General features: G+C 34.7%; 1 protein-coding gene across 3 annotated transcripts in view; it reads left to right on the forward strand.

The window, feature by feature from the left end:
- ACAP2 (ArfGAP with coiled-coil, ankyrin repeat and PH domains 2) overlaps nt 1-26883 on the forward strand; it is a 157989-nt gene that overhangs the window by 103832 nt on the left and 27274 nt on the right. For all 3 annotated transcript variants that reach the window (XM_037024133.2, XM_073231868.1, XM_073231869.1), the window contains 6 exons: nt 1891-2003; nt 15355-15406; nt 16194-16294; nt 16891-16996; nt 24732-24940; nt 25292-25361. In XM_037024133.2, the coding sequence (XP_036880028.2) occupies nt 1891-2003; nt 15355-15406; nt 16194-16294; nt 16891-16996; nt 24732-24940; nt 25292-25361 (651 nt within the window). The remainder of the gene's footprint in view (nt 1-1890; nt 2004-15354; nt 15407-16193; nt 16295-16890; nt 16997-24731; nt 24941-25291; nt 25362-26883) is intronic.

Below are 26883 nucleotides of genomic sequence, written 5' to 3' on the forward strand. Positions count from 1 at the left end.
TTTTTGTTTGTTATCTTTATTGGCTAGGACTTCCAGCATAATCTTGAACTGAAGTAGGAATAATGGTTCTTTTTATCTTGTTTGTATTTTCAAAAGGGAAAGCTTCTATTAGATTCCTTTCATTGGCCAGCCTTGGTCTTGCTTCTGTTAGTGGGTCTCAATGCCACAGCTTCATGTTCCCTGATGAGGCAAAGGCCCTTAAGGTGAAATCTGGCTTTCTTGATCTGCTTACCTCTTTGGCTTCCAGTTTTCACTTAATCTTTTGCCTTTGAGTATTCCTTCCTAATTTGTCTGTTCACTAATGTATTTAAATTCTAATATTATATATTTATCTGACATTATCAGTTACTTTCATTATAAAATCATGTAATCTGTCACATTTAAAGTACTATAAAATTAGTTGATATTAATCATAATTAAACCGAAGACTTAATTTATCTCAAGAAATATAGCTGAAAATTAGAAAAATACTTGTAACATGTACTGCACTTTCAAGGAAGTCTTATGTTATGTATTTAGTCACATCAGGGTTAGTAAAAAACTGCCAGTGTTACATTTAAAACATTTACAATGTTGCCACTCAATTGTATCTATTATTGACTTAATCTTGTCTGTATAGTTAAAGGAATTATATAGCCTTAAGTAAATTTCAAATGAGGAAATTAAAGTTTTCCTGATATTTTTTTCCAAAAAAAAAGTAGGAAGAAATGTAGCAATTAATTTATGGACTCTGTTTCATTTGATTATTTTGGATTATCATATCTTTTTATGGTTAAATTTTGAGAGATGTCAGCAGAGTTTTTGTTTTTAATTCTGAATTTAGTCCATTTCAATTTCCCATCTTCATAGACTGTTAGATTTGGAAGGACTCATAATTGCCACTCTGCTTCCCCTCCAGTTCAGGACCCATGTATCCCAGCATTCTTAGTGGTGGCCGTCCATCCTCTGCCAAACACATTCTCAGCACAGAAGGCTTAATATGCCCTAATAGGATAGCATTCTAATTTTGATCATTAGTCCAGAAGTAATTTTGAAACTACTGAGACTGATTTTTAGAGTTTTAAATTTGGGGAAAGCAGTCTTAACAGTTTTGTTCAAATTACTTTGGAAGTTCATCAGGAAATATTTTAGATATAGGATTTCTGATTTCAAACTTCATGAATCCTTGGAGGAAAATCGAAAGTTTAAATTGCGTTCAAGTAAAGACAAGAATGATTAGAATGAAAGAAGACCATAGTCCTCATAAAAAAGTGAGTTTGGAATGCCCACTTCAAACTGTGGTTCTTTTCTTTTGCAAAACTAAATTTTATTTTAGAAAAAAAAGGCCTTTATCTTGTTTCTGAACTCCCAAATTGCAGTTACCACTCCTATGAGATTTAAAAACCACCATAGTAGTAATTTATTTAGAAAATAATGGTACATTTAAATAATCCTAGTTAAATATATCCATATTCCTTTTTATTAAATTGTGAGCACACATCACCATAAAGTATTGGGATAAATGAAAACATTTTAAACATAGCACTCTATTAAATTTAGCTATTTCCATTGTCTGTGTACAGATTATTTTGTGCTTGTAATCAGTGTTATATAATATAAACAATTTATATTGTTTTCTCTTTTAGAGTATATTCTATGTAATCATCTATGTTTTTATATCATCATCACAATCATTATTGCATACTATCCCACTGATTTATACTACTTATAATATGGTGAAGCATTGCTCTGTTATTGAACATTTAGGTATCCCCCTTTTGTATGAATATTGTTGAAGTAACTATCTTAATACAAAGCTTTCTATCATTTGAGTTGTTTCTCTAGGTTAAATTTGTTGTCGAGAGAACTTAGTCAAATCATATGAACTTTTTTATGTGTTATTTTGTCTAGGATTTCTCCAGTGATGATTCTAAGTTAGAATATAATGTAGATGCTGCAAATGGCATTGTTATGGAAGGATATCTTTTCAAACGCGCCAGCAATGCCTTCAAAACTTGGAACAGGTAATATACTTCAAATACTAGTCTCAATCTTTACATATCCTCAGTTTTTTTACTTTTCCTGTGATTTGGCAACTTTGTCCTTCATAATTCTCTAAATTCACAGTCCATAGTAAGTTTTCTGAACCCTGTCCGTTGACGACAAGATGTCCTTCTAAGAAAGAGAACCCTAAGAAGCAAGTGAAAATGACAGCAGTAATTCTAATTCTAATTCTAAATTTAAGCAAAATTTTAACCAAGAAGCAAAGACAATCTTTCTAATGCTTGGTCTGTAGTAACTAGCTCATTATAATTAGTAAATTCTGAATGTGAGCTACCACCCATTTTGTCATGAATTGATTAAATTACAAACTATATATTGAATATAATGGATAAACAGGATGAGTACCCCCTCTCCCCACCCCACTTTGGGCTCCTCCACTATATGATGTTTATGTACATTTTTACTTAGTGTTTGCGTTTGAATCTTTAAGTTAGATGATCTTGATCTTTTGATCTTTGCAGTAACTTTCTAGGAGTTTTCAGAAATAGGATTATTTTCATATGTGAAGTGTGTGTGGCAGCTAGTGCTCGTTTATTCTAAATTGTTGGCTACAAAAACTGAATTTTTTGCTAAACTTATTTTTATAAAATATTAATCCAGTAAATGTCTGTTAAATAAATGAATGTATAAAATATTTTACATTTTATAAATATGAATGTATAAAAGTATTTTCTCATGTTAATATAATACAGTGAAATAGTTTCTGATATTAAAGGATTAAAGATTAGGTTGCCTTTGGATCATCATTCTGAATAGTAGTGATTACCTTTTTCAAGGATGCCACACTCTCTTTTGGCAAAAATGAAAAAGAACAATTTTGTAATAATTCAGCGTCATATCAGGTTCTGGTTAAATTGATTTGCTATCCTATTTTTGGTTGAATACTATATTGTATTTGCTATTTGAGCAGAATATGAATTCATTTAATGATAAAGACGATTGTTTTCTTTTTAAAAAATGAATGTTAGCAAAATAAATAAAATTTTCCTGGTAAGTTTAATTTAATATGCATTTTTGTTAATTTAAATGGAAACAGTTATACTTGAATATTCAGTAGTTTGAAATGGATGCTTAGTGTACTTATTTTGATTTCTTGGTGATAAGGTTATATAGAAAAAAATTGACTGGTATTTTCTAAGTGCCAGTGATTTATTGAGCATTTCCCTAGCATTTGCTATTGTCAGATGTTTAAATGGTACATAGTGTGTTTTATTTGAAATAATTTTTCTTTACCTGAAAATGAATGTAAACTGGAAAGAATAATGTTTGTATTTGATATTAAGCCTCTGTGAGTTCTATAAGACTTTTCAATAGTGTACAACTATAGAAGGACTAAGATGCTCTGGTTAGAAACAATGTTTTTAATGATTGTAAAGTAAAAATAAAATACTAAAATTTTGTTTTCTAAGCTGTAAAAATTAAGACAATAGTCTTTTAAACTTTTCTTTGCAAATTTCCATAGCAGATAGGAAATTGAAATAAGAGAGTATGATTGTCAAATTTTCATAATAAACAGATTTCTCAACCAATATGGTTCCATGAGGTAATGTTAGAATTTTAACCTTCAGATTTCAAAACAACCTACTTAAAGTTTAACTCAGTGAAAATACAATAAACCCATAGAAACTATACCATTATATTAAGAAGAAATGAAATGAACTTCCATGGACTACTCCAATGAGAAATGATCTCACACTTCAGAATGAAGCGCAGTAAGTGTTAGTGGAAAATTGAATTGCCATTTGGGGCAATAGAAGAAAACTAATTTTGATTTAAGTATGGACTTTTTCGTGAATTCTGTTAATTGGCATAGGTATTAAAATGTAGCTAAAATCAAATCACATAGGGAATAAGTATTAAATTCTCAATTGTAGACATGTTATCTACCATTTGCAAAGTGAAAAAGACAATACCTGTGGAAATGAGGCTGCTTTCTAAAGGAGATGCCGTCTGTATGTAGTGGGGTGACAATCATTGATTAGAATCATATGTCATAGTTCAACACTTTTTAGTAAAGAAATGGTGGTGCTGAGAGGTGGTTGCTCATTCAAGGTTACACAGCTGGTTTGTGACAAAATTGAGGCCCGAAACCTGGCATTCTTTTTACTTGCCATGGAAATTCCAAACAATCTGTATTTTGATAAAACAAAATATAACTTCAGCTATTAAAACAATATGGATAGCAAATTAATTTCATTTTCATATGCTTTTAAAGAACATTTTGATGAAAACACTAGTAAAAAGTAGATTTGTAAAGAATGTTTATGATATAGTGTGATGAATTATATAAAACTATTTTCACAAACAAAAACAAAATAGTTAAAACGTTTTAACAAAAGTCTTATTTTCTAGGTCATCGGTAAGTAACTATAAAAGAAGAAAGAGTAATCTATTGAATATTACTTAGAATTTTATTTTGCTTTTCAATTATAAGCATTTGGGATGTATCTAAATTTGATGAATTTTGAAATTTATCAAAAATCTAATCTCAGGACATACTTGTAAATACTTTCCCATTGCTTATCGTGACTTTAGAGTCTACTTGCCTAATTAGTTCTCTTTCCAGCTTGATTTAATACATTCTACTCTGAATAAAAAGACTTGTGTATTTGTGATCCTTGTGCCCTAAAAATCCAGTAATCTAGCTATTGAAACATGAAGATTTTTCTGTCTACTGTTATAGTATTTTCTTTTGGGTTGTTTATGGATTAGTTTTAGGGAACATTTTTCTTGTGGTCACCATAAGGTACCAGTCATGTGATGAGAAATTTCCCATTGTCTGTAGTTTTACGGAACATTTTAAAAAGACCTTGCCAAGGGACATGTGAATTTGACTAGGAGTTTCCAGATGGTTTTAAAACTTGACGCTATGCTTTGTGAAATCTAACTATATCTTGAAAACATCGTTCTATAATTTAAAAGTTAACCAAAGAGTTCATATTTTGTGTGACATAATTGAAATAGCATGACATGAAATGTTTCATGTCTTATTGAGCTGCTGAGTTTGTTTCTGGTTAGTTTCAGATTTCTAGTGTATGGTGTCTCTAAGGTTTTTATACATCCATAAAATAAATTTTTCTGAAGGTATGTGAGAACTACCAAAATAATCTTTCCATATCAGGCTATTTTCTCAGTGTGGCAGCTTCACTTCATGCTCAAATCAGTGCCAAATGGGTTACTAATATCTATATTTTTCATATGCTTTTCATGATAATTTTAGAGAAGGTGAATGAACAAGGAAAATAATTAAATGTTAATAAATTTATTTAGTAAAAAGTGGGTAAAACTAATAAAGAAGTTCAGTAATTACATGCTATGCTCAGTCTTTGTTCAAGTAGAAAATGTACCTAAAAGCATAAAATGTATTATGATTTCTTAAAACAAAGTATCCTATATGCTGTTGGTACAGATATAAATTTTTATTGGCCTTTTGTTTCAAAATAACAAGTGTATACATAAAGGTAAACTTAACTTGCATGTGGCTTTAGTGTCTGCTATCATTTGATGAAAAGGGGTGAGCAGGTGGGAGGACAATTTGGCTAAATGTATTTTATAATCTTTGAAATACTTAGTGATCCCACCTTAAGAAAAGTTTTCATTTGTTTCAGGTTTATGTAGATAAATCTGTAGAGATTGTTTAATGTAATTTTTTAGAAGCTGCTTATTAAGATAGGAAAAGGTACGATCTATATTTTATAAGAGACCGCCATAGAGGCAGAGAATAATAGAGGTATGCTCAAGTGTACTAAGTCTTACCAGAATTTTCTGTATCATAATACTTGAAGAAAATTTTTGAATATTTCTGAAATAGTGTTTCAGATTCCTAAGAGTTGGAATTAATTGTACAAATGCAGATATGTATGATATGTGAACAATATGAAACAATTTTTTTGTTACTATTTATTAGGTTATGAGCTTAAGCCTGTTCCTTTAATTCTTGCTTTATTTTCATATCATGCTAGCAGTCCTTTGCTTAATTTGCACATTTGCGTTTTCATTCTTTTACCACCTGTCCCTTATGTTTTAATCCTGCCCCATTTTTTCATGTGACAGGAAAAAGCCCGATCATATCAGGTATCAAATGGCTTCCTTCCCCTCTCCTTCCCTCCCCTCCCCTCCCCTCCCCTTACTCCAGTTTCCTCTTTGGCACGAGAAAGCTCATAATTAACCTGCATTTCAGTTGGATTACTTGCAATGGATATAAAAGTCTCTTAATGTTTTAAATTGGGAAGAAAAGATAACTATACTATTTGAGGAATGAAATTAAGTCTTTTCATTGCCTCTCTACTCAATTTGTTTTAATTTGGGAAAGAACATTTCATATGTTTATAGTTACCCAAAGAAGATGTAGATTGATATGAATACTTCAGTATTTTTTTTTAAGGGAAATAAGCTAGTAAATTTCAAAAATTTTAAGCAGTAACTAGGAATTGGTCCCTTTGGTAATAATCATTAGTTATGTGGAAAGGAAACATCGTCAAAACCTTGATTTTTTTTCTTTGCTTTCATTTTGGTCTTTTTTCCTGTGAAAAATTACATTGAATTTGAAATAAAGGAACAAACATGTTCACGCTTTTAATTTTGTTAAGTGTTCACCTCTTCGGCACCTGTATGAATGTGTGTGTGAATCTATCATCTATATAGTTTTAGTGATAAAACTTAATTTGTATAGATTTAGAAATTGGACTCTTACCCATGTTCTTCATTTCAAGTACATTTCTAGGATTAGTGATCAAACATGGTAAAAGATACTTGTTTTAAAAAAATATGTATTTTTCCCTTCTTTCTTCCCTTCACCTCAAATTTTGTCATCTGAAAGCTTCTCATTGGTATTTAAAAATTAATAACATTTGATTGTTTATGGATTTAATGTTTTGGACTAAAATCATTGAAGTATTTCTTCAGTTATTTTAATTTGAGATAGATATAAAGTAGTATCTTACTTTTCTTAATAGACCAATAAATTATCCTTTTTAAAAAGACTCTTATATTTCGGTTTTGTGGTCAGTTTCTGTATCTTACAGAATATAGTAGTTTTCAGCACAATGTTTTCGAAAATCTCTTTTTAATTATTTAATTACTTTTTTAAGTACTTTCAAACTGCAGGTAGAATGAGCTTAAAATACTAAACATTTTTTATATTACATTAGACAACAAACTCATTTTTTATTAGAAATGTTTATAGTAACTAGGATTATTCTGTAGGAGCAATTAAAAATTGTATTCCATTTTCCTTGCCTAGTTAAAGTGTTGAACAGTGTGAGTATAGTTAACTCTTCTTTTTTTTTGTTTTTAATTTTTTTATTAAGGTATTATTGATATACACTCTTATGAAGGTTACAAATGAAAAAACAATGTGGTTACTACATTCACCCATATTATCAAGTCCTCCCTGCACCCCACTGCAGTCACTGTCCATCAGTATAGTAAGATGCCGCAGAGTCACTACTTGTCTTCTCAGTGCTTCACTGTCTTCCCCATGATCTCCCCCACACCATGTGTGCCAATCATAATACCCCTCAATCCCCTCCTCCCTCCCTCCCCACCCGCACTCCCATGCCCCTCCCTTTGGTAACTGCTAGTCTCTTCTTGGAGTCTGTGAGTCTGCTGCTCTTTTTGTCCTTCAGTTTTGCTTCGCTGTTATACTCCACAAATTAGTGAAATCATTTGATACTTGTCTTTTTCCACCTGGCTTATTTCACTGAACATAATATCTTCCAGCTCCATCCATGTTGTTGCAAATGGTAGGATTTGTTTTCTTCTTATGGCTGAATAGTATTCCATTGTGTATATGTACCACATCTTCTTTATCCATTCATCTACTGATGGACACGTAGGTTGCTTCCATATGTTGGCTATTGTAAAAAGTGCTGCAATAAACATAAGGGTGCATATGTCTTTTGGAATCTGAGAAGTTGTTTTCTTTGGGTAAATTCCTAGGAGTGGAATTCCCAGGTCAAATTGTATTTCTATTTTTAGTTTTTTGAGGAACCTCAATATTGCTTTCCACAGTGGTTGAACTAGCTTACATTCCCACCAGCAGTGTAGGAGGGTTTCCCTTTCTCCACATTCTCGTCAGCATTTGTTGTTCTTAGTCTTTTTGATATTGGTCATCCTAACTGGTGTAAGGTGATATCTCATTGTGGATTTTATTTGCATTTCCCTGATGATTAGGATGTGCAGCATCTTTTCATGTGCCTGTAGGCCATCTGAATTTCTTTGGAGAATTGTCTGTTCATATCCCCCACCTGTTTTTTAATAGGGTTATTTGCTTTTTGGTTGTTGAGGCATGTGAGTTCTTTATATATTTTGGATATTAACCCCTTGTTGGATATGTTGTTTACAAATACATTCTCCCATACTGTGGGATGCCTTTTTCTATTGTGGATGGTGTCCTTTGGTGTACAGAACCTTTTTAGCATGATGTAATCCCATGTGTTCATCTTTGCTTTTTATCCCCTTGTTTGAGGAGATGCATTCAGGAAAAAGTGGCTCATGTTTATATTCAGGAGGTTTTTGTCTATGTAGTGTCTAAGAGTTTTATGGTTTCATAACTTACATTCAGGTCTTTGATCCATTTTGAGTTTACTTCTATGTATGGGGTTAGACTATAATCCAGTTTCATTCTCTTGTATGTAGCTGTTCAGTTTTGCCAACACCAGTTGTTGGGGCTGTCATTTCCCCATTGTATGTCCATGGCTCCTTTCTTGTGTATAATTGATCATATGTGGTTGGGTTTATATCTGGGCTCTCTAGTCTGTTCCATTGATCTATTGTTCTGTTCTTGTGCCAGTACGAAATTATCTTGATTACTGTGGCTTTGTAGCAGAGCTTGAAGTTGGGGAGCATAATTCCCACAGCTTTATTCTTCCTTCTCAATATTGCTTTGGCTATTCGGGGTCTTTTGTGGCTCCATATGAATTTTAGAACGATTTGCTCTAGGTCTTTGAAGAATGCTGTTGGTATTTTGATAGGGATTGCATTGAGTCTGTAGATTGCTTTAGGCAGATGGCCATTTTGACAATATTAATTCTTCCTATCCATGAGCATGGGATGTGTTTCCATTTATTGATATCTTCTTTAATTTCTCTCATTAGTGTCTTGTAGTTTTCAGAGTATAGGTCTTTCACTTTTTTGGTTTGATTTATTCCTAGGTATTTTATTCTTTTTAATGCAGTTGTGAATGGAATTGTTTTTCTTATTTCTCTTTCTGCTAGTTCATTGTTATGCAACAGATTTCTATGTATTAATTTTGTATCCTGCAACTTTGCTGAACTCAGGTATTAGATCTAGTAGTTTTGGAGTGGATTCTTTATAGAGTTTTTTATATACAATATCATGTCATTTGCAACCAGTAACAGTTTCTTATTCTTTACCAATCTGGATGCCTTTTATTTCTTTGTTTTGTCTGATTGCCATGGCAACGACCTCCAGAACTATGTTGAATAAAAGTGGAGAGAGTGGGCATCCTTGTCTTGTTCCTGATCTTAAAGAAAAGGCTTTCAGCTTCTCACTGTTAAGCATGATGTTGGCTGTGGGTTTGTCACATATGGCTTTTATTATGTTGAGGTACTTGCCCTTTATACCCATTTTGTTGAGAGTTTTTATCATGAATGGATGTTGAATTTTGTCGAATGCTTTTTCAGCATCTATGGAGATGATCATGTGGTTTTTGTCCTTCTTTTTGATGTGGTGGAAGATGATGGATTTTCTAATACTGTATCATCCTTCCATCCCTAGAATAAATCCTACTTGATCATGATAGATAATCTTTTTGATATATTTTTGAATTCGGTTTGCTAGTATTTTGTTGAGTATTTTTGCATCTATGTTCATCAGAGATATTGGTCTGTAATTTTCTTTGTTTGTGGTGTCTCTGCCTGGTTTTAGTATTAGAGTGATGCTGGCCTCATAGAATGAGTTTGGAAGTATTCCCTCTTCTACATATTGGAAAACTTTAAAGAATATGGGTATTAGGTCTTCACTAAATGTTTGATAAAATTCAGTGGTGACACCATCTGGTTCAGGAGTGTTTTTCTTAGGTAGATTTTTGATTACCAGTTCAACTTTGTTGCTGCTAAATGGTCTGTTCAGATGTGCTGTTTCTTTGTGGGTCAGCCTTGGAAGGTTGTATTTTTCTTGAAAGTTGTCCATTTCTTCTAGGTTATCCAGTTTTTTAGCATATAATTTTTCATAGTATTCTCTAATAATTCTTTGTATTTCTGTGGTGTCCATTGTGAATTTTCATTTCTCATTTCTGATTCTGTTTATGTGTGGAGACTCTTTTTTTCTTGATAAGTCTGGCTAGGGGTTTCTCTATTTTGTTTATTTTCTTGAAGAACCAGCTCCTGCTTCCATTGATTCTTTCTATTGTTTTTTTCTTCTCGATTTCATTTATTTCTGCTTGAATCTTTATTATGTCCCTCCTTGTACTGAGTTTGGGCCTTCGTTTGTTCTTCTTTTTCTGTTTTCATTAATTGTGAGTTTAGACTGCTCATATGCTCTTCTTTCCTGAGGTAGGCCTTTGTTGCAACATACTTCCCTCTGAATATGGCCTTGGCTGCGTCCCACAGATTTTGCGGTGTTGAATTATTGTTTTCATTTGTCTCCATATATTGCTTGATCTCTGTTTTTATTTGGTCATTGATACATTGGTTATTTAGGAGCATATTTTTAAGGCTCCATGTGTTTGTGGAATTTTTCATTTTGTTTGTGTAATTATTTCTAGTTTCATACCTTTGTGATCAGAGAAGCTGGTTGGTACAATTTCAATCTTTTTGAATTTACTGAGGATCTTTTTGTGGCCTAGTATGTGATCTATTCTTGAAAATGTTCCATGTGCACTTGACAGGAATGTGTATTGTTCTGCTTTTGGGAGTAGAATTCTGTAGATGTCTGTTAGGTCCATCTGTTCTAATGTGTTGTTCAGTGCCTCTGTCTCCTTACTTATTTTCTGTTTGGTTGTTCTGTCCTTTGGAGGGAGTGGACTGTTGAAGTCTCCTAAAATGAATGCATTGCATTCTATTTTCCCTTTTAATTCTGTTAGTATTTGTTTCACATATGTAGGTGCTCTGATGTTGGGTGCATAGATATTTATAATGGTTATACCCTCTTCTTGGATTGACCCCTTAATCATTATATGATGTCTTTTGTCTCTTGTGACTTTCTTTGTTTTGAAGTATATTTTGTCTGATACGAGTACTGCAACTCCTGCTTTTTTCTCCCTATTAGTTGCATGAAATATCTTTTTCCATACCTTGACTTTTAGTCTGTGTATGTCCTTGGATTTGAAGTGAGTCTCTTGTAGGAAGCATATAGATAGGTCCTGTTTTTTTATCCATTCAGTGACTCTATATCTTTTGATTGGTGCATTCAGTCCATTTACATTTAGGGTGATTATCAGTAGGTATGTACTTATTGCCACTGCAGGCTTTAGATTCATGGTTACAAAAGATTCAAGGGTAACTTCCTTCCTTAGTATCTAAGAGTCTAACTTAACTCACTTAGTATGCTATTACAAACACAATCTAAAGGTTCTCTCTTTTTTTTTCCCTTCCTTTTTCTTTGTCCTGCATTCTTTATATATTGAGGTATCATATTCTGTACTCTCTGTCTATCCTTTGACTGACTTTGGGGGTAGTTGATTTAATTTTGCATTTGCTTAATAATGAACTGTTCTGCTTTCTTTACTGTGGTTTTATTACCTCTGGTGACAGCTATTCAACCTTAGAAACACTTCCATCTATAGCAGTCCCTCCAAAATACACTGTAGAGTTAGTTTGTGGGAGGTAAATTCTCTCAGCTTTTGCTCATCTGGAAATTGTTTAATCCCTCTTTCAAATTTAAATGATAATCTTGCTGGATAAAGTAATCTTGGTTCAAGGCCCTTCTGCTTCATTGCATTAAATACATCATGCCACTCCCTACTGGCCTGTAAGGTTTCTGCTGAGAAGTCTTATGATAGCCTGATGGGCTCTCCTTTGTATGTGATCTTTTTTCTCTCTCTGGCTGCTTTTAATAGTCTGTTCATATCCTTGGCCTTTCCATTTTAATTATTATATGTCTTGTTGCTGTATTCCTAGGTTCCCTTGTATTGGGAGATCTGTGCACTTTATAGCCTGAGAGACTATCTCCTTCCCAAGACTGGAGAAGTTTTCAACAATAATCTTCTCAAAGACACTCTCTGTCCCTTTTTTTGTCTTCTTCTGGTACCCCTTGTATGAATATTGTTCCTTTTGGATTGGTTACACAGTTCTCAATATTTTTTCATTCCTTGAGATCCTTTTTTCTCTCTGTTCCTCAGCTTCTTTGTATTCCTCTTCTCTAATTTCTGTTTCATTTATGGTCTCCTCCCCATATGTAATCTGCTTTTAAAACTTTCCAGTGTATTCCATAATGATTGGATTTCTGACCAGAATTTGTACCTGAGTTCTTGTATATTTTTCTGTACTTCCATTAGCATGTTTATTACTTTTATTTTGAAATCTCTTTCAGGAAAATTGACAAGGTGTGTTTCACTTGATCCTTTTTTTAGGTCTTTGAGGAATTTTTGTTTGAACCAGTTTCCTTTGACTTTTCATATTTTATGTGGCTGCATCTAGTGCCCAGAAGCTCTTCTCTCTGGAACTGTTTGATGTCTGGGGCAATGTTGGTGGTAGCAGGGGAGTGGTATGGGTGCCTGCGGGGAGGAATGAGCTGTTTCTTGCTTCCTGGCTCTTATGCCTTTCTCCATTGCTGGAAATAGTGGGCCGAGCAATAGGTATTGGCTTCTATGCTTTGCTTTTGTAGTTGCTATAGGCAGGGCTTCCCTCTGGGGGTAGGGGCTGCAGGTTTGCAAATCAGGTGTGGGGTGGCTGGGAGGAAGGCACAGCAGGCTGCATATCACTGTGGTGGGCCTTGGACCTTCATATCCAGCTGGGGAATGGAGTGCCTATAGCTCCTGAAAGTTCTCAACTTGCTGGGCAGAGTGAGCCCGGACAATTTTGTCCACCTTTCCTTTTTCCTGAGCAGTAGGTCTGTAATCCTTGCCCCTTTAGCAGCCCTCTCACTGTTAGGAAGCCTCTCAGACTTCCTGCCTTTCTTTTGTCCCAGAGCAGCTGGATGTGGATCCTTGTTCTCCACAATTGGCTGGAGTCTCAGTCTCTCCAGGTATTCTGTCTGTCTTAGCGTCCCAACCCCACTAATCACCAGAGAACTATGCAATGTAGGTTCGTGTTCCCAGAGCAGGATCTCCAGGGTTAGGTGTTCAGCAGTCCCAGGCCTCCACTCCTTCCCCGCTCTGTTTCTCTTCCTCCTGCTGGTGAGCTGGGGTGGGTGAAGGACTTTGGTACGTTATCCTTTTCCTTGAGGTCTATTCTTTTCTCCAGGTGTATGCAGTCTGCTGCAGCTTTCTTTCCTGTTGCTCTTTCAGGATTAGTTGTATTAATTATATTTTCATATTATTTGTGGTTTTAGGAGGAGGCCTCTGTCTCACCTCTCACACTGCCACCTTTAATCCACCAGCTCTTCTTTTTTTTAATGTCAGATGAGAAGGGTTAATGTTGGAAGACATTCAGAACTTAGTTATTGAACCCTTTTTTCTACATAGGATACATCATGAATTTTTTCCTTAGGTCAATTTAAGATGAGTTTGTAGTGTCTTTCTTGAGTGTATAAAAACTGATGAAGTGAGATAATCTCCCAGAAGTGGGTAGATGGTTGAGAAACTGCATTTCAGACATATGTATGACTTATAAATTTAATTATCAGAAGAAATGATTTCTTACAAAAATACCTAAGCTTTTATTAGCATTTTGTTATTATTTTTAGATGCTGTTATCCTAAGATGCAGCAGATCAAAAGAAAAAATTTGAAGATCTCAGAAGCATGAAAAGTTCATATGGTTATATGGGTATTTTTCTATGTGCAATAAAATCATGTGTAGTTTTTCATGAACTTATAAAATATGATTACTGTACTGTAAAACATAAGAATTGTTATTAATATAGTTCATTCCAAATGATATTTTTTAAAGTGCTTTAATCAGTGTCAGAGATTTTTTTCCATTGCATGTCATCCTATGTGGCAGGGCTCAACCATTTGTTTGTTTGTAGGTATTTCCTTAAACATTCTAATGAATTATGTGTCCCAAAGCAAAGAATCCTAGAAGTTCTTCCTTTTCGAGCCTGCCTCTTGATGATTTGCATTTCGAGGCAACTCACCTGGTTTTATCTGGATGCTTACTTAACAAATCTCTATTTTAATTGTAAAGTTGATGCCTTTTTAACTGGCAAGAAGACCTAACAATCTGTCTATCATAAAAATAGAAAAGCATCTAATTACTCTGGAGAATTAACTATTTTTTAAAATAGATACTCTAAATATGTCTAAATACATTTTGTAGTCCTTTGTATTAGTGTCAATGAAAAGGTAGAATCTCTGTCTGCTAATTGATTAACAACTAATGTTTGCAATAGAAATCATCTCACATGAGACTTACCTTAAAATAATGAGTCAAATAATCATACCTTTCATGCTTGTTGAGAATTTTTTGCTGTCTTTTATGAATGGCTTTTGGCTGTGATTTTTTTTTTCTTGTTAAGTCTTCAGGTTCTTTTACTGTTTTAATAAATTAGAATTAGTAATATAGTATCATAACTTATCTTTTCTAAAGAAGATTGCAAATAGTTTGCCTAATAATTTACAGTAATGAGCAGAATAATATAAATAGGTGAGTGATCATTTTTAGAAATAACTTTGATTATTCTGCTTTACGTGAAAGGCCAAGTGATTAGCTATTATCTCATTTGATACCAGTTTTAAAATGATGATTTAATTTCTTATTTTGCTTAACAAATTAAACACTTGCAGAATTAGCTGCAGAAAGGTTGAAAACTGAACACTATTATTTCATTGTTTTACCATATATAAAAAGATACCTTATTTACAATATAAATTTATTTATTTACAGTAAAAGCAATTATTTGGGGGAAGTATTTTAGCTATTTTTGAAGAACTTCAAAAAACTAAATTTTTCCTTTGAAACAGGTATTATTTGATGATAGCATATAGGCTAATAACTTTTGTTAGGATATAAATTTCTGACATAAAATGAATGAAATATAGTAATTTTTCTAATCTCTGGTTTTAAATTTGCCTAAGATTATTCTTTACTTTCAATAGTTATCTCACTGACATAATTTATATAAAGCAAAACAAAACAGTGCACTTCTCAAAAAACATTACCATAAACTGATAATGCTTTCCCAAATATTTCTAAGGACTGACATAAATTATGTTTGTGAAAACATACTCTATTTTGTATTTATTTAGACGCTGGTTTTCAATACAGAACAATCAGTTGGTCTACCAGAAAAAGTTTAAGGTAGGTGTGTTGTAAAGAAATTAAGTGAAAAACCACTGAGTTACCCAGGTTGTTTTTTTAATCTATTTTTCTTGGTAAAGCAGTGAAGTCCATAAATACTTGTGTGCAAAATCACCATTTATTTTATGTTTGGGCATGCAAAAAGGACTCAAACTTGGGAAGTAATAATATTTGGTCTGTAAAAGCTGAGTAATTTTGAATCCTGAATTCTTAATTCCTACCTTTGAGATAGCTTTTTCTTTGTCTCAGAATTGTTACTTTTATTTCTTCATATATCCAGTTTGTGACAGGAATAACATTACCTTCCCATAGTACTATTTTGAGGCTCAAGGAAAGGCTACCTTTTAAGGAATAATACCTTAGAGCAAAAGGTAATAATATCAAAAGGTTAAAAATGAAATTAAAAGGTAGGCTTGAAGTAATTTAAATAGAAATCTCTAAATTTGTTAATACTGTTTTTACTAATTTGTTTTCCTGAAACAGGAAGCTAACATTTATTGATCACCAACTAATTAATCACCAAGTTTAGCTGAAGCTCTTTATATAAATTATTTTATTTAATCCTTATATGGCGACTAAAAGGCAGGTAAAATTGTTAACAGGACAGAATTACCTTTGTTAGTTACATCTATGTTTATAACTCCTGTCTCTAGTCTAAAATAAGATAAAATATAAATCTTTAAGATAAGACCATTTATTCCACAGAGTATTTTTAAGTATGTTATTTTTAGGAGGAGTTTTTAAAACCGAGATTGGAAACTATGAGAGTTTTGTTTCCTTATTGTAGGATAACCCCACTGTAGTAGTGGAAGATCTAAGGCTCTGCACAGTGAAGCATTGTGAAGACATAGAACGGCGATTCTGCTTTGAGGTAGTCTCTCCGACAAAGTGAGTGGTTCTAAAGAATTGGAGAGTTGCTTTTATGTTTTTACGGTTTGTCATAAAAGAACTTTGCAGAGTGGAGAAATTTGTTTCACTTGTGATTGTGTGTGCTAAAGAGGAAAAAAGTGTTTTAAAAGTAAATTTCAATAATTAATAATTATAGGTATTGTAGTCAGAGATTTATATAACTTCTATTCAGTATTGTATTCTTTAAATTCCATAAAGGTTGTTATATGAAAATTTATTAACTTTAATGATGATGAAGTCATAGATTAGATCAGTTCTTTGATATCTATTATTTATTTCTGTCCAATAGAAAAAAATAGTGTTGTGTTTGTATGGTAAATTTAGTTTTTCTTTAAAAGTCCAGGAATGGTTATTTTTTTTTCCAATAGGTAATTTATTTCATTGATACCTTGATTTCTTCATGAACATACTTTGTTCTTAAGATAGATGAAATAAAACCTTTCACCAGAAATTATTTTTTTGTTAGAAAAATTATTAAATAGCAAACTGGACAAAAAAGTAAACTTTATTGTCATTATTTTTTGGTCTGAGAAAATTAATTTAGTGTCTGAGGAAACAATATTGTTTTCTTTTAGAAGTTGTATGCTTCAGGCAGATTCTGAAAAGCTGCGCCAGGCATGGATTAAGGCTGTTCAGACCAGTATTGCTACTGCCTATAGGGAGAAGGGTGATGAATCAGAGGTCAGTAAACAATATTGTAATATGAAATAATATTTTACTAAAAGTTGTTAATTTTAGTTGCAACATTGTATGAGTATAACATTCTTTAAATGGAGGATGATTTTTTGTAATTGAAATGGGTTTAATTTTTTGAATCTAGATTCAAATTATCTTTTATTTGTTTACTTTATCCATTATTTTATTTAATATTTCAATATGTGTTTATATGTCAACATATGTCAGTATTTGAATATGTGCCCCAGATCTACATTTTTCTGATATATTTTCCCCAAAACATTTAATTGCTAATTAATAACAAAGTAATGGATATGAAAGGTCTTTAAATTAAAACTGGGTAAAAACCAAAAGCAGGAAAGCTCAAATTGTCTCTTAGTTGAAGACTCCCTGGAGAAGATAAGGTGAATGTGGAGTCTTAGGTCATTGGCTCACTTCAGATTCCTGACTCTTAAGGCCATGAGTGAGTCTTGTGACATGGAACTCACCACTTCCTCCAGAAGCTTATTGATATTAGGCATTTGTAAGTCTGAGCATGTCTGAATTATCTTTATTATATCTTCACATTTGTTTGATAATTTGGGTATGGAATTTTTAGATTGGAAATAATTATTCTTAAAATTTTTAACAGCATTGTTTTCCTGGTTTCTAGCATTGCTGGAGTCTTTTTTTTTATGTTTTTATTTTGGTATAGTTAATATACAGTTACATAAGCAACATTGTGGTTACTAGATTCCCCTCATTATCAAGTTCCCACCATGTACCCCATTACAGTCACTGTCCATCAGTGTAGTAGGATGCTATAGAGTCATTACTTTTCTTCTCTGTGCTATACTGCCTTCCCCATGATGCCCCTGCCCACATTATGTCTGCTAATTGTAATGCCCCTTATTCCCCTTATCCCTCCCTTCACACCCATCCTCCCCAGTCCCTTTCCTTTTGGTAACTGTTAGTTGATTCTTGGGTTCTGTGATTCTGCTACTGTTTTGTTCCTTCAGTTTTCCTTTGTTCTTATACTCCACATATGAGTGAAATCATTTGGTACTTATCTTTCTCTGCCTGGCTGATTTCACTGAGCATAATACCCTCTAGCTCCATCCATGTTGTTGCAAATGGTAGGATCTGTTTTTTTCTTATGGCTGAGTAATATTCCATTGTGTATATGTACCACATCTTCTTTATCCCTTCATCTACTGATGGACACCTAGGTTGCTTCCACATCTTGGCTATTGTAAGTAGTGCAGCGATAAACATAGGGGTGCATCTGTCTTTTTCAAACTGGAGTGCTGCATTCTTAGGGTAAATTCCTAGAAGTGGAATTCCTGGGTCAAATGGTATTTCTATTTTGAGCATTTTGAGGAATCTCCATACTGCTTTCCACAATGGTTGAACTAATTTACATTCCCACCAGCAGTGTAGGAGGGTTCCCCTTTCTCCACAACCTCACCAACATTTGTTGTTATTTGTCTTTTGGATGGTAGCCATCCTTACTGGTATGAGGTGATACCTCATTATGGTTTTAATTTGCATTTCTCTGATGACAAGCGATGTGGAGCATCTTTTCATGTCTGTTGGCCATCTGAATTTCTTCTTTAGAGAACTGTCTATTCAGCTCCTCTGCCCATTTTTTAATAGGATTATTTGCTTTTTGTTTGTTGAGGTGTGTGAGCTCATTATATATTTTGGATGTCAACCCCTTATCGGATCTCTCATTTATGAATATATTCTCCCATACTGTAGGATACCTTTTTGTTCTATTGATGGTGTCCTTTGCTGTACAGAAGCTTATCAGCTTAATATAGTCCCACTTGTTCATTTTTGCTTTTGTTTCCCTTGCCCGGGGAGATATGTTCAAGAAGAAGTCACTCATGTTTATGTCTAAAAGATTTTTGCCCATGTGTTTTCTAAGAGTTTTATGGTTTCATGACTTACGTTCGTCTTTGATCCATTTTGAATTTACTTTTGTGTATGGGCTTAGACAGTGATCCAGTTCATTCTCTTACATGTAGCTGTCCAGTTTTGCCAGCATCATCTGTTGAAGAGACTGTCATTTCCCCATTGTATGACCATGGCTCCTTTATCGAATACTAATTGGCCATATATGTTTGGGTTAATGTTTGGAGTCTCTATTGTGTTCCACTGGTCTGTGGCTCTGTTCTTGTGCCAGTACCAAATTTTCTTGATTACTGTGGCTTTGTAGTAGAGCTTGAAGTTGGGGAGTGAGATCCCCCCGCCCTTTATTCTTCCTTCTCATGATTGCTTTAGCTATTCGGGGTCTTTGGTGTTTCCATATGAATTTTTGAACTATTTGTTCCAGTTCATTGAAGAGTGCTGTTGGTAATTTGATAGAGATTGCATCGAATCTGTATATTGCTTTGGGCAGGATGGCCATTTTGACAATATTAATTCATCCTAGCCAGGAGCATGGGATGAAGTTTCCATTTGTTAGTGATCTCTTTAATTTCTCTTAAGAGTGTCTTATAGTTTTCAGGGTATAGGTCTTTCACTTCCTTGGCTAGGTTTATTCCTAGGTCTTTTATTCTTTTTGATGCTATTGTGAATGGAATTGTTTTCCTGATTTCTCTTTCTATTGGTTCATTGTTAGTGTATAGGAAAGCCACAGATTTCTGTGTGTTAATTTTGTATCCTGCAACTTTGCTGAATTCCAATATTAGTTCTAGCAGTTTTGGAGTGGAGTCTTTAGGGGTTTTTATGTACAATATCATGTCATCTGCAAATAGTGACAGTTTGACTTCTTCTTTACTAATCTGGATTCCTTGTATTTCTTTGTTTTGTCTAATTGCCATGGCTAAGACCTCCAGTACTATGTTGAATAACAGTGTGGAGAGTGGGCATCCCTGTCTTGTTCCCGATCTCAGAGGAAAAGTTTTCAGCCTCTCACTGTTGAGTATGCTGTTAGCTGTGGGTTTATCATATATGGCCTTTATTATGTTGAGGTTCTTGCCCTCTATGCCCATTTTGTTGAGAGTTTTTATCATGAATGGCTTTTGAATTTTGTCGAATGCTTTTTCAGCATCTATGGAGATGATCATGTTGTTTTTGTCTGTCTTTTTGTTGATGTGGTGGATGATGTTGATGGATTTTCGAATGTTGTACCATCCTTGCATCCCTGGGATGAATCCCACTTGGTCATGGTGTATGATCCTTTTGATGTATTTTTGAATTCGGTTTGCTAATATTTTGTTGAGTATTTTTGGATCTACGTTCATCAGGGATATTGGTCTGTAGTTCTCTTTTTTGGTGGGGTCTTTGCCTGGTTTTGGTATTAGGGTGATGTTGGCTTCATAGAATGAGTTTGGGAGTATTCCCTCCTCTTCTATTCTTTGGAAAACTTTAAGGAGAATGGGTATTATGTCTTCTCTGTATGTCTGATAAAATTCTGATGTAAATCCATCTGGCCCGGGGTTTTTTTCCTTGGGTAGTTTTTTGATTACCACTTCTATTTCGTTGCTGGTAATCGGTCTATTTAGATTTTCTGTTTCTTTCTTGGTCAGTCTTGGAAGGTTGTATTTTTCTAGGAAGTTGTCCATTTCTCCTAGGTTTTCCAGCTTGTTAGCATATAGGTTTCATAGTATTTGCTGATAATTATTTGTATTTCTGTGGAGTCCGTCTTGATTTTTCCTTTCTCGTTTCTGATTCTGTTGTTGTGTGTTGATTCTCTTTTTCTCTTAATAAGTCTTGGTAGAGGCTTATCTACTTTGTTTATATTCTCGAAGAACCAGCTCTTGGTTTCATTGATTTTTTTCTATTGTTTTATTCTTCTCAATTTTATTTATTTCTTCTCTTATCTTTATTATGTCCTTCCATCTGCTGACCTTAGGCCTGATTTGTTCTTCTTTTTCCAATTTCGATAATTGTAACATTAGACTGTTCATTTGGGATTGTTCTTTCTTCTTTAAACATGCCTGGATTGCTATATGCTTTCCTCTTAAGACTGCTTTTGCTGCGTCCCACAGTAGTTGGGGCTTTGTGTTGTTGTTGCCATTTGTTTCCATATATTGCTGGATCTCCCTTTTAATTTGGTCGTTGATCCATTGATTATTTAGGAGCATGTTGTTAAGCCTCCATGTGTTTGTGAGCCTTTTTGCTTTCTTTGTACAATTTATTTCTAGTTTTATACCTTTGTGGTCTGAAACGTTGGTTGGTAGGATTTCAATCTTTTGGAATTTACTGAGGCTCTTTTTGTGGCCTAGTATGTGGTCTATTCTGGGGAATGTTCCATGTGCACTTGAGAAGAATGTGTATGCTGTTGCTTTTGGATATAGAGTTGTATAGATGTCTATTAGGTCCATCTGTTTTAGTGTGTTGTTCAGTGCCTCTGTGTCCTTACTTATTTTCTGTCTGGTGGATCTGTCCTTCTGAGTGGGTGGTGTGTTGAAGTCTCCCAAATTGAATGCATCCCATTCTATTTCCTCCTTTAATTCTGTTAGTATTTGTTTCACATATATTGGTGCTCCTGTACTGGGTGCATATATATTTATAATGGTTATATCCTCTTGTTGGACTGAGCCCTTTATCAGTATATAATGTCCTTTATCTGTTGTTACTTTCTTTCTGAAGTCTACTTTGTCTGATAGTAGTATTGCAACACCTGCTTTTTTCTCCCTGTTGTTTGCATGAAATATCTTTTTCCATCCCTTGACTTTTAATCTGTGCATGTCTTTGGGTTTGAGGTGAGTCTCTTGTAAGCAGCATATAGATGGGTCTTGCTTTTTTATCAGTTCTATTACTCTGTGTCTTTTGATTGGTGCATTCAGTCCATTTACATTTAGGGTCATTATTGAAAGATATGTACTTATTGCCATTGCAGGCTTTAAGTTTGTGGTTGCCAAAGGTTCAAGGTTAGCTTCTTTACTATCTAACTTAGCTCACTTATTGAGCTATTATAAACACTGTCTGATGATTCTTTATTTCTCTCACTTTTTATTCCTCCTCCTCTAGTCTTCATATGTTGGGTGTTTTGTTCTGTGCTCCTTTTAGGAGTGCTCCCATCTAGAGCAGTCCCTCCAAGATACCCTGTAGAGGTGGTTTGTGGGAGGCAAATTCCCTCAAGTTTTGCTTGTCTGGGAATTGTTTAATCCCTCCTTCATGTTTAAATGATAATTGTCCTGGATACAGCATCCTTCATTTAAGGCCCCTCTGTTTCATTGCATTAAATATATCATGCCATTCTCTTCTGGCCTGTAAGGTTTCTTTCGTGAAGTCTGATGATAGCCTGATTGGTTTTCCTTTGTAGGTGACCTTTTTTTCTCTCTAGCTGCCTTTTATAGTCTGTGCTTGTCTTTGATTTTTGCCATTTTAGTTATTATGTGTCCTGGTGTTGCCCTCCTTGGGTCGCTTGTCATGGCAGTTCTGTGTGCTTCTGTGGTCTGAGAGGCCATTTCCTTCCCTAGTTTGGGGAAATTTTCAGCAATTATTTGTTCAAAGACACTTTGTGTCCCTTTTTCCTCTCTCTTCTTCTACTGTTACTCCTATAATGCGAATATTGTTCTGTTTCGATTGGTCACACAGTTCTCTTAATATTCTTTCATTCCTGGAGATCCTTTTATCTCTCTCTGCGTCAGCTTCTCTGCATTCCTGTTCTCTGATTTCTAGTCCACTAATGGTCTCTTGCTTCTCGTCCATTTTGCTTTGAAGTCCTCCAGAGATTGTTTTATGTCTGTATTCTCCGTCCTTCATTCTTGCATTTTTCTCTGCAAGTCCATCAGCATGGTTATGAATTTTGTTTTGAATTCTTTTTCAGGAAGATTGGTTAAATCTATCTCCCCAGATTCCTTCTCAGGGAGGATGTGGAGGATGTCTGGGTTAGTCTGGTCTGGATCAAATTTTTCTGCCTTTTCATGTTGATAGATGCAGTGGTATGCTGTTGAGTCGTCTGTCAGCTGGGAGAACCAAGACCCTTTCTACTTGCTCTTGGCCTTTCTTTCCTGGGACAATGGCGACCCCTAGCTGTTTGTGTTGGGCAGTTGCACATAGACTGGGTCTCTGTTTCTTGCCGGGCCGCTATGGAGGAAGCTCCCTTGCTGTGGGTGTGCCCAGCCTCAGGCCGCTGCTCTGCTATGGTGGTTCCACGCTGTAAGGGGAAACGGGCGGTGGGCTGTTTATCGCCGTGAGGGGTCTCAGAGCTGCGCTGCTGCCCAGGGGGTTAAGGTGCCCAGAGTTCCCCGGGATTCCCAGGTGCTGGGCTAAGACTTTCAAAAAACACTCGCTTTTCTTTGTCCCAGGGGCGCTTGCTGCAGGTACCCGCTTGCAGGTTTTACTGTTCTGTTCCCCCAGTATCCAGCACCCCACACACTGTGTGTCTGCATTCCAGGTCCGCATGGCTGGGGCTGGGTATTTAGCAGTCCTGGGCTCCCTCTCCCTCCCCGCTCTGCCTCTTCTCGTCCCGTGGTGAGCTGGGGTGAGGGGTGCTTGCATCCTGCCAGGCTGGGGCTTGTATCTTACCTGCTTCGCGAGGTGCTGGGTTCTCGCGGGTGTGGTTGTAGTCTGTCTGTTGTCCTGTATCTTCTGGTCTCTCTTTTAGGGATAGTTGTATTTTTGTATTTTCAAAAATATGTATGTTTTTGGGAGGAGATATTCACTGTCCTACTCATGCTGCCATCTTGGCTCCACCCCCTCTCCATTTGTTTTTATCATGTTTACTAATATGATTAGGCTTCCTGCATGTAATCAGTATCCTCTCTGCTGTCTCCTGCCCCTTCATCCAACTAAGGCTCCGGCACCTCACTTCTGTTGGGACTCCCGTTGGTGCTATCCTGTCCCAGACTTTCACTACCCTTGCTGGGCCATTTCCTCATGCAGACATATATACTCCTTTTCCTGCTTGGGATCCAACAACCTACAGAGGTGCTTTCATTTGAGGATATGCACTTCACTCAGCTCAGTCCTCTGTGAAATACCGTATTCCAGTTTCATTGCTTGGTTCCACCTAATGGTTGTTTGAGTTTTCAGGGAGAGGACAGCAAGAGCCAGATTATATTTCTAGTGATTCTGTACTAAAATAGTAGTTAGCTAAGGTTGAAATGTTTTTAAACCCGAAGGCTTTGTAGAACATATCTTTAATTGCTTAGGATCCCCAAACTACATGTTTGTACTTGGTTATTATTTTCTGTATACTTAAAAAATTTAACTTTTTGCTTACCTGCTACTCTTTGATTTCCTCCTGGCTTCATAGTAGCCCATGAGATTTAGGTATTGTGTATGCTATTGTTTATTCATTCCATAGTTATAATTATCTAATTGATCTGCTCTTTAGTAAAAGGCCGTTCCATTTCTAGTTATTCACTGCAATAATTGAAAGAACTTGCTTGTAGTTCATTGAATACCTTGGAAAAAGTTGGTATAAAATTATATTTATTTTATTCTTGAGTTTTAATAGTCTTATCCCCTTTTTTCTCATTCTGCATGTTTAGTTAGTGTTCCCCCTTCTTTTGCCCTCAGATCTTGAACATATATTCATTCCATCAGTTGTTATATATAGATACACACACACACACACACATATACTTCTTGTTCAATATCTATGTTTTTTGTGACAAGACTAAATGCCAGTTGATGGAGGAACCTATATCTTTTCATCCTCGAATCTCTAATAAAGAAATGCCTGGTGAAGGCCCATAATAGGTGTTCAGTTTATTTGAAGCTTTGACTTAGAGCATGTAGTGTGTGTGTAGTATTACAATCTTTTTTTAAAAAAACAATTGATTTTTAATTCTTGCAGAAGCTGGATAAGAAATCATCTCCATCCACAGGAAGCCTAGATTCTGGAAATGAGTCAAAAGATAAGTCATTGAAAGGAGAAAGTGCACTACAGCGAGTCCAGTGTATCCCTGGCAATGCCAGTTGCTGTGATTGTGGTCTGGCAGACCCACGCTGGGCCAGCATCAACCTGGGCATCACCCTGTGTATCGAGTGTTCTGGAATTCACCGGTGGGTAGGCCTCTCCAGGGTGAGAGACTTCTTTTGGGTAAACACATTGTAAATTATCATGCCGCATTGATTAAGAGGGCCTTTTCTAGTTGCCTATTTTGACTGCCATTTTGTATTTTTGTACCTTTTGTAGAATGGATAAAATGCTGGTTGTGAAGTCCTCCCTTTGAGGATATCAGTTCACCATTCCCTATTAACCAGAATATCTGTCAACAATTATGTGTGTGTATGTGTGTTTGAGGGCTATACTAGGGAGTATGTTTCATTAGAGGAGAAAAATAATTTGCATGACATGCAAATAGAGCCTTGATAATTTTATATATTAATATAGTCTTCTTTTTTCCCACTTAGGAGTCTTGGTGTTCATTTTTCAAAAGTACGATCTTTAACATTAGACACATGGGAACCTGAACTTTTAAAGGTAAAACAAAATATTTGCTTAAAAATATTTCATATTTTCACATAAAATATCAGGATTTTAAGAATCTTCATTTACAAATGTATGAGTTTCTCAATAGTAACAATGAATAAAATAGACTGAAACACATTGAGTCTATTTTGGCAAATTGGGTGTTTTCATATTGGGTTTTTAAAAATGCTAAGTTTATGTAGCTCTCTTAACTCCAACTAGATTCACTTTTTAAGGAAACCAGCATTCCTACATTTTTGTTTTCTCAAAAATACGTTAGATTTTGTGCTCCAATTATAATCTTTTATAATTACATAAGTTCTTGTTAAAAATGTAAGAGACATTGCTATAGTGAGCTCCATACTGGATTGTTATAGCATGTTATCATTGGGTTGCTTTAGAGTAGGACTATTTGCAAATTTACATTGTTTGTATAGTAGTTATCAAACCAAAACATCCTTTTTTCCCTCTGTAAGGACTCATATATATGAAAATGTCTTAAGTAATTTTAGATCACAACTGAGTTTCTCACAGATTTACGAAACTCATTAACAGTTATAGTCTACTACTTTTACTTCTCACCATTTAGTTTACCATATTATATATAAAAAATTAGTTTGAAGGTTGTCATATACTCTGCATTCATTTCTGCCTGGAAATTGTGTTCTTAATGTGCTTGAGTTTTTATTTCAATCTATAGATAAACTTTAATCCTGTCAGTTGTGTAAAGTAAAAAATTGGCTTTGTGGAATTATTGTATAAACATTTAAATGAAAATGATATGTTGGCTCCCAGGACTTGTTATGAATTCCATGGAGAAGAAAATAGGGGATGAGGGGTAGAAATCTAATTTCTGCATCAACTTTGTGTGTAGGTATGAACTGAGTAGATTCATTTTAGAAAATTGGGTTGAAAACAGTTATCTAATACATGTAAAAAATGACTGAAACCTTTAAACAAAAATTTCAAAATACTTCAATATATATGTATATGTGTGTATGTGTGTGTGTATATAAAGTATAAGTAGAAAATTATTTACTTCAATTTTTTTTTAATATTACTTTTATTTTTCATTCCTCCGCTACATTGATGTATATTATGCAAATTAAGTACAAACATAAAAGAATGACTCCTTCACCATCATCACCTTCGATACTAGATTAGCATAGAGAGAATGCTGAATATTGAGCATTGAAAAGAGCCAAAATGCGTAGTGTGTTTAATCTCCCAATGTATTACAAATATATACTGGATGTTTATACATGTAAAGTCTATCCATTTCTCAACATTTTTCCTACATTTTGGGAAATGCTTACCTGGCACCATGTCCTACACAGGCGAACAAGATGCAAGGTATTTCCAATCCCCGTACCCCATCAGACTGGGTCAGCTAGAGACTTGAAGACATAGAACAGTGAGAAATTATTCACATCAGTGTCTAAAGTGTGTCAGTGGCAATAACATTGAGAGTGGTGGTGGAGTCTGTTCATTTTCTAGTCCTGATTGTTTAGCCTTGCATCTGATTCTCTAAGAC

This window comes from Manis javanica, chromosome 3 (genome assembly GCF_040802235.1).
Source record: "Manis javanica isolate MJ-LG chromosome 3, MJ_LKY, whole genome shotgun sequence".
Lineage (NCBI taxonomy): Eukaryota > Metazoa > Chordata > Mammalia > Pholidota > Manidae > Manis > Manis javanica.